At 45.5% G+C, this 11,470-nt stretch overlaps 1 protein-coding gene and 2 pseudogenes across 1 annotated transcript in view; 2 read left to right on the top strand and 1 right to left on the bottom strand.

The window, feature by feature from the left end:
- Positions 1–291: 291 nt before the first annotated feature.
- Positions 292–1,014, bottom strand: LOC103302250 (reticulon-3-like; annotated as a pseudogene).
- A 2,475-nt stretch (positions 1,015–3,489) lies between these two features.
- Positions 3,490–4,029, top strand: LOC103302222 (ferritin heavy chain-like; annotated as a pseudogene).
- A 2,406-nt stretch (positions 4,030–6,435) lies between these two features.
- MECP2 (methyl-CpG binding protein 2) overlaps positions 6,436–11,470 on the top strand; it is a 58,780-nt gene continuing 53,745 nt past the window's right edge. Inside the window, exon 1 of the mRNA XM_008159257.3 lies at positions 6,436–6,583. Within this exon, the coding sequence (XP_008157479.3) occupies positions 6,522–6,583 (62 nt within the window). The 5' untranslated portion in view covers positions 6,436–6,521. The remainder of the gene's footprint in view (positions 6,584–11,470) is intronic.

Here is an 11,470-nt window from a genome sequence, read left to right as displayed (position 1 = left end):
TATTTTTCATTTTCTCCTTTACTTCAATATTTCCCTTTTCATGATACACATAAAAGCTCCACAACTCTTAAGGTATTGATTTATCCTATTAAACTGATTCTGTCTTTATTCTTTTGGGTTCTAAGATATCAGGGTTTGGTTTTGTTTTGTTGTGTGTGTGTGTGTGTGTGGGGGGGTTAGTACAGCAATAGTTATGCTTCATATTGCAGGTAAAGAGATAGAAGGGGGAAACACCAAAATTAAACAAACAAACTTGGAATGCAGGCTCAGGCTGACACTGAGCACGTTCCTTCAGAGTATAGGTAACAACATTATGACTATTAAATGATGTTTTTGTAACCGTGGCATTTCTGGTTTCCATGTAACTTATTCTGCAAAGCTAACAATTCCAGGTAGTTTTGCTTGGATTTTTTTCAATAGTCAACTTGGTCTCACCATGAGCGATGCCAACATAGTGATCAATCTGGGTCTTGTACTTCTCACAGACAATCGAAACATTGAAAATGAGCAGTTCAGCAAGAATCAGAAGGGCGATTTCATTGAAAATGGCATCAACAAAGGTTATCAGTCACATTAAGACAACCAGCTTTAAAGCGTCAACCAGATCTTCTACCAGAAAGAGAGAATAATGAGTTTCAGGGCCCTGTTGATGTGCACCACGGCAGCATTCACGTAATTAAGGGAAGCTTTGAATGGATGGCCTTCTTCTGAATTCTGTGCAGCTTGGATGGCAACCTTGTAGATTCTGAAGCTTATGGTGACAGAGAGAAGAGCCAGGATGCGGTAAGAAATCACACTGATGACACTGAAAGCTTCCAGGGAAGGCAGCATGACCAGTGTGGTGCCAAAGACAAACCTTCACATCTCGCCAGAAAATCAGATCGTGCACTTGATAATGTCATATTGAGACAGATGTAACATCAGTGTTTGCTGATCACTTCCTGACAGGATGGATTTCAGTGCATCTCTGTTGATAGTCCTACGGCCTCGGCCAGCATTAAACACCAAAACCATCTCAAGTGTGGCTGGTAAGGCTTTGAAGCTGGTGAAACCAAGGGCTCAGTCCCAGGCCACGTCTCAGGGCTAGGCTTCAGGTAGGACCTGAGATTTTTAAAAAATATATGTTTATTGATTTTAGAGGGAGGAAGAGATAGGGAGAGAGAGATAGAAACATCAGTGGTGAGAGAGAATCATTCATCGGCTGCTTCCTGCACGCCCCACACTGGGGCTGAGTCCACAACCCAGGCATGTTCCCTGATCGGGAATCGAACTGTGACCTCCCGGTTCACAGGTCAATGCTCAACCATTGAGCCACACCAGCTGGGCAAAAAATGTATATTTTCTATCAGTTCAAGGAATTTTTAGACAGATGGAGTAGAAGTTTGCACTCTATCTGCCATATCCATAAAATCCTTGTGGTTGTTGGTTTTCTGTCAATTGCTATCTCTATGACATTTTCCTGGTTTTTATCTTCTATAGTCCCATTTTTAAGGAGAGCCATTTTAAAAATGTTATAGTCCCATTTTTTTTAATGACCCATTTTAAATTCTACTAGCAAGTGATTTAAACTCTATTTTCCTACTTTTAGATGGAAAGGGTGAAATTGTATCATTTAACTCTTACTTATTCAAACTAAAGATTTTTTAGCAAGACCCTCTTCATTGGTTTTCTCTTTCAAAAATGTCTCAACTTCTAGTCTTGTACACTTACTTTTCTCAGTCTAGCATTAACTTGTTACAGTCTAGAAAAACTCCTGGATTTTTACTCAGGCAAAGAATTACCGGATTAATTTATGAAGAAGTGACATCTTTATTGTTGTCAGCTCTTCCCTTAGTACAGTGGTCGGCAAACTCATTAGTCAGTAGAGCGGCAAACCTCGGCTCCCGAGCTGCATGTGGCTCGCGAGCCGCAGTTTGCCGACCACTGCCTTAGTAGTTTCTTTTTTCTTTCTTTCAGGTCTTCTTTTATGTTTTCGGTAAAGTTTTATAGTTTTTTAATAGACATTTTAGCTTTTCTTATTAAGTTTATTCCCAACTGTTTTATAATTTTTGTAGCTAGAGTGAGTTGAATCTTTTCTCCCCCATTTCCTTTTCCAGCTTTTAATTACTAGCTGGATTTCCATCTCTGCATTCTAACAACCAGAGAATCGATTTGGGATTAATGCGTCTTTCTCCTCATGATGAAACTCCAAGGATGAAAGTTAAAAGAGAGTGGGAGGAAAAACACATATTTGTTTTTATTTTACATGAATGATATTGTACTGTAGATCTTGTTCTGTTTCTTGCTTTCTTTCCACTTGATGCCATTAAATATGATGTTTGCTCTAAGTCTTTTTATAGATACCTTTGATTAGATTAGGGAAGTTCCACTCTATTCATAGTTCTCTAAGTTGTTGTTGTTGGTTCTCTCTCTCTCTCTCTGTGTGTGTGTGTGTGTGTGTGTGTGTGTGTGTGTGTGTGTGTGTTTAAACCTCACCCAGGAATATTTTTCCATTGATTTTTAGAGAGAATGGAAGAAAGAGGAAAAGACAGAGAGAAATACCAATGTGAGAGAAATACCTCAATTGGTTGCCTCCTGCACGCGCCCCAACCAGGCCATTTCCCACCCCCCACCCCCGCCGGGCCGGGGAGGAGCCTTCAACTGAGGTACATGCCCTTGACTGGAATCGAACCTGGGACCTTTCAGTTCCTAGGCTGATGCTCTATCCACTGAGCCACGCTGGCTAGGGCTTGTTGTTGTTGTTTTTTTAAATCATAAGTTGGTGTTGAATTTTACCAGGTCCTTTTTCTGCATTGATTGGAATAATCATATAATTTGTTCCCCTTAAATCTCTTCACTTTGATTTTCTAATTTTAAACCATCCTTGCATTCTTAGGATAAAACTCAACTTGGTTATGACATATCATTATATATTGCTGGATTCCGCATATTTGTCTAGAATTTTTACCCCTATTTCCACATCCTGTGTCATACTTTCATTGGCTCATTATAATAGTTATATTGGTCTCATAAAAGTTTGAAGAGACTTCTTTCTTTTCTGTCTATGATTGGAATTACCCACTCATTAAAGATTTGGCAGAATTCATCTATAAAGCTCTCTGAGCTTGTTCTTTTTGGGAGGTAGATTTTTTAAATATATAGTCAATTTCTTTGTGGTTATAGAGAGTCTATCCAGGTTTTCTGTTTCTAGAGTCAGTTTTGGTAAGCTGTGCTTTTTCTAGAAATCTATTCCTGTGCTTGTGTTTTCCAATTTACTGACATACAATTGTGCATAATATCCTTTAAAAATGTATCTGGACAATCTTTGCGGAGAGTCACCGTGGTTTCCTGCTTCAACAGTGCTTGGGCAGAACCCGGAGCTCGATCCATCCCAGCCAGCTGCCCAGATCCAGCCTTCCACCACCTCCTCAGAGTGCCCGTCCTTGGACAGTCCCAAGGCCCCTGCCAGCACTCTAGCACTGTGCAGCAGACTCTCCTCAGCCACCCACCATGAAGACTGGGTCCACCTCACAGGTGCGCCAGAACTACCACCAGAACTCAGAGGCCACCATCAACCGCCAGGTCAACCTGGAGCTCTATGCTTCCTACATCTACCTGTCCATGTCTTACTACTTTGACCGTGATGATGTGGCTTTGAAGAACTTTTGCCAAATATTTTCTTCACCACCTCATGAGGAGAGGGAACGAGCTGAGAAATTGATGAAGCTGCAGAATCGAGGTGGCTGAATCTTCCTTCGGGATATCAAAAAACCAGACCGTGATGATTTGGGAGACTGGGCTGAATGCAATGGAGTGTGCATTACACTTGGGAAAAAGTGTGAGTCATGTCACTACTGGACTTGCACCAACTGGCCACTGGCAAAAAATTTGTGTGACTTCATTAAGACTCACTACCTGAATGAACAGGTGAAATTCATCAATGAATTGGGTGACCACGTAACCAACTTGAGCAGGTTGAGGGCCCCTGAAACTGGCATGGCAGAGTTTCTCTCTGACAAGCACATCCTGGGAGACAGTGATGAGAGCTAAGTCATAGGCTGGCTTCCCATAGCCATGGGAGTGACTTCCTTGGTCACCAAAGTAGCACTTTCATGTCAGAGTTACCTTTACCTTTTCTATAACTTGTACCAAATCATCCATTCATGTCTTTCATTTGTACCATTCTTTCAAATGAAGTAATTTGGTACCCCCCCCCCAAAAAAAAAACAACGTATCTGTGTTATCAATCATCTATTGTATAATCTATTGTATCTGTAGACTATGTCTCCTTTTCTTTTCTAATATACATAATTGACTTCTCTCTTCTCTCCTTATATCTAGCTTTTTAAAGGGTTGGGTTTTGTTTTTCAGCTTTTAAAGAATCAACTTTTGTGTTCTCAGTTCTCTCTATCACTTGTTTCTGCTTCATCAATTTCTGTTCATCCTATTTTTCTTCTACTTTTTCTAGCTTTAGTATGCTTTTCCTTTTATAGCTTCTCAAGTTGGGTGTTCAGTTTGCTGATTTGTTGACTACTTGTTGACCCAACCACCTACTCGACATCTCCACTTGCACATCATGGTGAAAGGCATACCTTTATTCAATTGCTTGGGCCAAAAACTCAGGAATCATCCTTGTTTCTTCTCTTTCTTTATACCCCACAGCCAATCCTTTCTGCTTGATTTTGAAAATATAGCTTGAATCTCACAGCTTCTCAGAACCTCCACTGCTACCACACTAATTAAAGCCACTATCACCTTTCCTAGACTGTTGTCAGAACCTCTGACTGGGCTCCTGCTCCTAGTGTTGTCCTAGCACAGGTAGTTCTCCATGCTGCACTTATGACATAGATCTGATGATGTCAGTTCCAAGTTCAAAATTCCCTAGGGGTTTCTCATCTCAGAATAAGCTCCCAGTTCCCATGGTTGCTCCAGCTTCCTCTCCAACTGCACATCCCAGCCCTCTCTAGCCACATAAGCTTCCTTATTAGCCCCCAACATGCCAGACATAATCTTCCCTCAGGACATTTGAATTTGCCTGAATGTTCTCTCCCCAGATATCCATATGGGAGAATAAAATGAGGGCAACAGCCTGTAGATATCTATAATATTTTTAAAATATATTTTTATTGATTTCAGAGAGGGAGAGATGGAAATATCAATGATGAGAGAGAATCATTGATCAGCTGCCTCATGCACACCCCCTACTGGAGATCGAGCCCACAGTCCTTGACTATAATCGAACCTGGGACCCTTTAGTCTGCAGGCCAACGCTCTATCCACTGAGCCAGACCAGCTAGGGCTGGATATCTAAATAACATCCCCTGCACCCTTGTTTTATCTAACTCAAATCCCTTATCACTATGTGACATTATAATATACACTTATTTGTATGTTTAGTTTGAATCTTCCATATAATGTTAGTTTCCTGTCTTGTTCAGTACTGTGCATCCAGAGCCTGGAACAGTGCCTCGCTGTTTAATAAATGAATGGGTTGGAGCCAACTCAGAATCAGAGGGTTCCTCATTAATCATAGAACTAGCACAAGGAGCACTGGATGAATTGGTTGATGGCTGGAATCAGAGTAAGGTCGCTTTGACCAACAGTCTTGTTCCGAACACTCCATTGGTTAAAACTTTTTTCACACTCTTAAATATTTTTACAAAACAGAATTGCTGGATCTTAGCTCCCAAATCACCTCTTCTAGGAAGTCTTCCCTTTCCCCTCCAGGCAGAGCTTAGTCTGTTCTCCTGTGATCCCACTGTCCCTTCTTCACACCTCCACCAAACCATCTGATCCAACAATGACAAGTGTCATGCAGCTTGGCATGTACCCTATTCCCCCATGAGAGTGTTTCACCAAGGCCAAGGCTGTGATTTGTTGTCAGCTTATTCCCTGCCTCTATGACAGTGTGACTCATGGCAGGCTCAGATGAAAGAATGCAATGGGCCTATTAAATCAAGGTCCCTTAGCTGGATCAGGGTCCAGGACATGCAACTTTGCTGCTTCTACTGAAGGTGATGGCATTTAGGAAAAGTGGGTGCAATGGAACACTCATTGCAGCGCACTTTTTGCACTTGTGGACAGCATGTCAATAGCCAGGGAGGGCCGCGCAACCAGGAGTCTGGAGCCTAGGCCTTCAATTGCCCCAGCATCCGCAAGGGCCCATTAATCCTTAATATTCAAATTCCGCCCACTAAACCAGCCCCTTCGTGCCAAAGCCACCTCTTTTCACCAAATGATGGCCAATGGCAGCCAATAGGCAGCTGGACGGGGTACCCGCCCCCTTTTCCCTGGCCAGAATGGACACAAACTCCCGCCAATTGGTCGCGTCGCCGCTGAGGCCCCGCCCCACCCCGGCCATCGCACCCAATTGCGGGCGGGCTCGCCGCGGGGGCCGGGGGGCGGGACGCAGGCGCGCAGGTGCAGCTGCGCGCATGCCGGCCGGGAGGGCGGGGCGCGACGTCGGCCGTGCGGGGTCCCGGCGTCGGAGGCGCGCGCTCCCTCCTCTCGGAGAGAGGGCTGTGGTAAAAGCCGTCCGGAAAATGGCCGCCGCCGCCGCTGCCGCGCCAAGCGGAGGAGGAGGAGGAGGCGAGGAGGAGAGACTGTGAGTGGGACCGCCGCAGCCGCGGGCGGGGACCCTTGCCGAGGGGCGGGGGGTAGGGGCGGGACGTGGCGCGGGAGGGGCCCGCGGGGTCGGCGACACGGCTGGCGGATGGCGTCCCTCCTCTCTACCCTCCCCCTCCCGCCGCCGCCGGTGACGGCTCCCCCCCGGCCCGTCACCCACACTCGCGGGTGTCCGTCCTCGACGCGGCCTCCCAGGGCCGCCTTCGCCTGGCGTCCCGCTTCCTCCCGCCTTCGGCGCGCATCCCGGCCCCGAGCCCCTTGGGCGCCTCTTTCGCCAGAGCTTCACTTGTCCGGGCTGCGTGTGCGTCGTGCCCTTCTAGGGGCTTCGGGCCCGCGGCACCGTCGCGCGCCCGCGGCCCCGGCCTCTCCCTTCCTCGCGCTCTCCCCTCTCCCTTCCTTGCGCGCCCCCTCTCCCGTTACTCGCCCCCCCCCACCGGCGCGCGTGCGCAGTCCGTCTCCTGTCGAGAGAGTGCGCCACAAGGGCTCCTGCGCTCTCACCCCCATCTCCAGGCTTTGCCTCCCCCTCCTTCTCGCCCATTCCATGAATTTCTGCCCCCGTTGCGAGCGAGTCGTCCACCATCTCCTTTCCTATCTAGCAGGAACAAGTAGGTGGGAATTATTGTCAACCCACAAAAGGAACTAGATATTGTGCTTCTGGTCCCACAACTCATCATAAAGAGGCTGTTCTAGTTCCCATCCAGAGCCGTGGGTAGGGGATTGCGTGTCCGGCAGCACCTGAGGCTCTTCTGTGGAAGCGCGCCCCCGGGGTCTTTGGGGATGCTGTGGCCTCAGAATATGAGTGCCCTTCCATCCTCCCCCCTTCGCCGGCGATCTTCCAGTTACATAAGTGGAATGGGACATAGTATGTAACGGGCTCCCATAGTCCTGGATCGCGAAGATCACCAGTACCAGATGGGGCAAGTTCATCTCATCGCTGTGGTTCCTGTCACTTGTCCCTGAAAGTTTATTTTCTTTCTAGTTTGGTTATGACTGAATCACCCAAACTGAAACTCAGGTGACTTTTACGTGGCGTGGCAATGTGTCTGTGGCTTTGCACTGAAGACTTAAGAGGTCATTGTGAAGAGGCTTAAAAGAGTGCTCTTACAGAGGAGACCGTGTATGACATTGCTAAGTATGGACCCGAGAAGGGGAAGCTTGCTCTGGAATATCTCTGTGGCAGTCGCTTCTGTTGTGTGTTCGGTGTGGATTGGTCACAGCAGAAATGGGCTCCACCACAACATTGATATTCCTGACTCATGGTCAGGCAGATGTGTGCTTCTGGTTATTTTTCCAGGAACAGGAATGGGCTTTGCAGAGCTATGCACATGTTGTGTCTGCTGTGTTCACACGTTGTGTCTGCTGTGTGGGATCGGTATCCTAAATAATGAGATGATAGGATCAAATTCAGGGGGTGGTTGGTGATCGTGGAGCCAAACCGTGTGTGTTGCTAAGTGGCTTAGACTTTGTAGAACTCTCACAAGTTGTAGGCGTAGTAGAAAAACGAAGCATAGTCGGACCTTGGTAGTAAAATTCGCTGTTAATAGGTGAATTTATTACTTTAGAGGAGAAATTTGGGGTTTTGTGGCTGGAATTTTCATCTGGATCTCAGTGACTGCAGTTAATAACAAGATTGAGCTGATCTCTTGGGTCTTTTGAAATACGCTGGATCCTTATGAAAAATGCAGGGTCTGGATTTTTAGGTCTTTGGGGAATTTCCCTCTGGGATTCAGGGAAATGGGATTTTTTAGGACTTCTACTTAAAATCCTAGGAAACACTTCCTTTCAAAGGGCACAATCAATCTAGTACAAGTACGGTTGATTAAGTCGCCAGAGAGCACCCATTTGTAGCATGTCAGCTAGGTGGCTGATCACTGAGGTACATCCTGTCCACGCACACAGACACACAAGCCTCACTTGACAAAGATTCCAAAGTATGCACTTCTAAACCTGAGATGTGACAGGACAAGGGCTCTGCTTTGTTTTGCCATTGTTGGCAATGTGTTGGCCTCCTCAGCTGCGCTCCAGCTAGTTGTTTGTTATACCCCCAGCCCTTTAAACAGCACAGGCAGCGTCCAGAATATAGTTTCTCTGCAAAGTTCCTGGTGGCGTCTGAAGTCAGCATGTCCTAACAGCTTGAAGGCTTTCTTGCTGGTACTGGCTTATCACACTGTCCTATTTCTTGTTGTTACAAATTTGCCTGGAATGCTTTAAACCTAGAGTACTTTGTTGCACCTGACAGAGCATGACGCAGTCAAACCCTACTGTTTCTGTATCGGTGGGGTTAAAATACAATTTTTGCATTCTATTTGCAATTTCGAACCAGAGTCATTGTTTCCCTGTCTGCCCTGCCTCTGAGTGGCTGAATCTAGTGGGGTGGGGAGGCAAGCTGTGGTGTTTGACAAAACTGGCTAGATGACTGCAGTATTATGTTGCCCCCACCCAAATATTCCTTCCCCCACATAGAGATGGAATGAGAAGCTCGCTTCTTTAACTTAGAATAAAGAAGAGCAGAGGTAAAATTGTTAGTCCCTGTCTCATGGCCGGTTTCCACCGCTAATGTGCCTGCCTGGGACTATTTGCATGATAAATGTTGTGTCCTGAAACTAGTAATCTTTTGTAAAGGTGAATATCAGTGGACATATTTAAATGGCTAAGAGCAGTTTGCTGGCAGGTTGCCTGAGTATCTGTGAGGAGGGGAGAATCAAAGAAGATATTTGTTTGTAGTAACTAGTGTTTTAAACGCACGGGGGTAAAGAACAGTCCTAGACTGGCGGCAAGTTCCAGGGAGTTTGGCAGGACACTTGCTTGTATTCACTGCCCTCTGTTATGGTGACATGAGACCAGCCTCGTACGGCCCCCAGGCACAACCTTTTTTCTTGGGTAGAGCATTATTGCCGCTCCAATGGAAGGACCTTGTCCTCAATGCTTCTGTACCAGCCCTGTTCAGGCAAACTGCCATTGTCACCACTGTGCTTCTACCTTGTTTTGGTTACGACAGACAGACGTAAATGGGTTCCTCTTATTTGGGCTCACTCACACAAAGGTTGCGCTCCTCTGCCTTTTACCTGCTCTCTTCTGCCTTTCTCTTGCAAGGAACCTTTTCCTATTGAAAACTTGACTTGCATGCCATTGCTTAAAAACTTGGTTCCACCACTTCGATGGTAGGTATGGTGTGTAGGGGACCTGAGTGGAAATGGGAATTTGGGGGGTGGGCAGGGCACCCCCACTCAAAGGGCGAAGTGGCTATTCTGTTAGAGAATAAAGCCTTGGCCTTTATAGCTTTTTCAAGGCACACTTGTGTTGGGTCTGCTGGCATATGGATGTGTTCTCACTGTAGCTGTTTTGCTGTTACTGCAGAAGTCTGGACTCTCGGGAGCAAGCCTGAGGAAGCCGTCACTTGTCTTCCTCGCCTAAGAGCTGGGGGTGTTATATATATGGACCTGCAAATCACTGCTTTATTGGGTTTTCACCTAACTGCTCTCATCTGCTGGCTCTTTTATTTCCCCCATGAAATCTTCAGTTAATTAAAGATCTTAAACTTTCAGAGCTGGAAGGAACCTAGTCCAGCTCCCTCGGTGTATAAGTAGAAAAACAGTTGTGGCTGTGAGAAATTGTGGCTTTTCCAGGGCCTCCCAGCCAGGATACCAGTTTGATTTTTATTATACAGCTAACTGAGTAATACTGTTACCTCGACTTTGGGGATTTCAAAGCATTCTATAACTCGACTGTTTAAGGGAATTGTAAGGCCTCACTGCACCTCAATTGATAATTTTAGGTACCATCCTGGTAGTTACAGACCAGCTGTAAGTAAAAGACTTGGTTGGCGTTGCCCTTCCTCTGCGTTTGATTACACAAGTAATTGTGTGAATAGTCTCTCTAAGTTGTACACACTAGGCTTTTTTTAGCGTTAAGATGAAAGTGCTACTTTTGGGCCAGCGAGGTATCCGAGATTAGCTAATATGGGCCAGTTTAGGTTTTAACAAGGAAATGATAGTTATCTTAATGATGAAAAATGTGATGACAAAAGTCCTTTTTTTGAACATGTGTTCAAAAGCAAAAGAGAAACTGTCAAACTAATAACTCAGCTTGTTGAACAAGGCAATTTACTGATCCGAGAGGCTTTTAAAAAGTGATTGCTCTGAGTCAGACTTGTGTATTTTGGAGGTTGGCTTTGGATCCCCCAGGGCACTTGGTTTCCATTGATACTGCTTTTTTCTCTTAGGGTGAGAGCCCCATTTACATGATGTTACAGCAACTTGTTGCAGCTTCAGCTGCTTGAAAAAAGAAGGGAGACTTTGCCTCTGGATTTCACGTGTTCTTTTGAGGATGAGATATTAATGTTGCATGTTCTCTTGGACATGCATTCTATCCCTGAGTGTTTCTGTATGACATGGTATAAGAAATACTTATCAGAGACCATCACTAACGATATGCTTTATAGTGTCAAAGTGTCCTTCAGAAGTGACAGGACCTGTGATAGTGTCGATTCTAACGCATGAATCTTTCCTTTATTTTAGCACTGTGTTTTATGTGCCAGTAATTTGCAGTTTATCCTTTGTTTCTAGCTAGGTAAGCTGGGAAATAGCATAGTACTTTGTCTATATGTTTATCTTCGAAATGTCCCAAATAGCCCTGGGAAAAAGGTCGTGCAGCACAATGGGGGCTTTCAACTTACGATTTTCTTTGTTTTAGGCTCCATAAAAATACAGACTCACCAGTTCCTGCTTTGATGTGACATGTGACTCCCCAGAATACATCTTGCTTCTGTAGACCAGCTCCAACAGGATTCCATGGTAGCTGGAATGTTAGGGCTCAGGTAAGTAACCTTCCTTTTTTTTTTTTTTAGTATATGTCCTGGTTTGGCCAT

The sequence above is a fragment of the Eptesicus fuscus genome, chromosome 1 (assembly GCF_027574615.1).
Source record: "Eptesicus fuscus isolate TK198812 chromosome 1, DD_ASM_mEF_20220401, whole genome shotgun sequence".
Taxonomy (NCBI): domain Eukaryota; kingdom Metazoa; phylum Chordata; class Mammalia; order Chiroptera; family Vespertilionidae; genus Eptesicus; species Eptesicus fuscus.
Note: the sequence above shows the minus strand (reverse complement) of the source record. Positions and strands in the feature narration are given on the sequence as shown.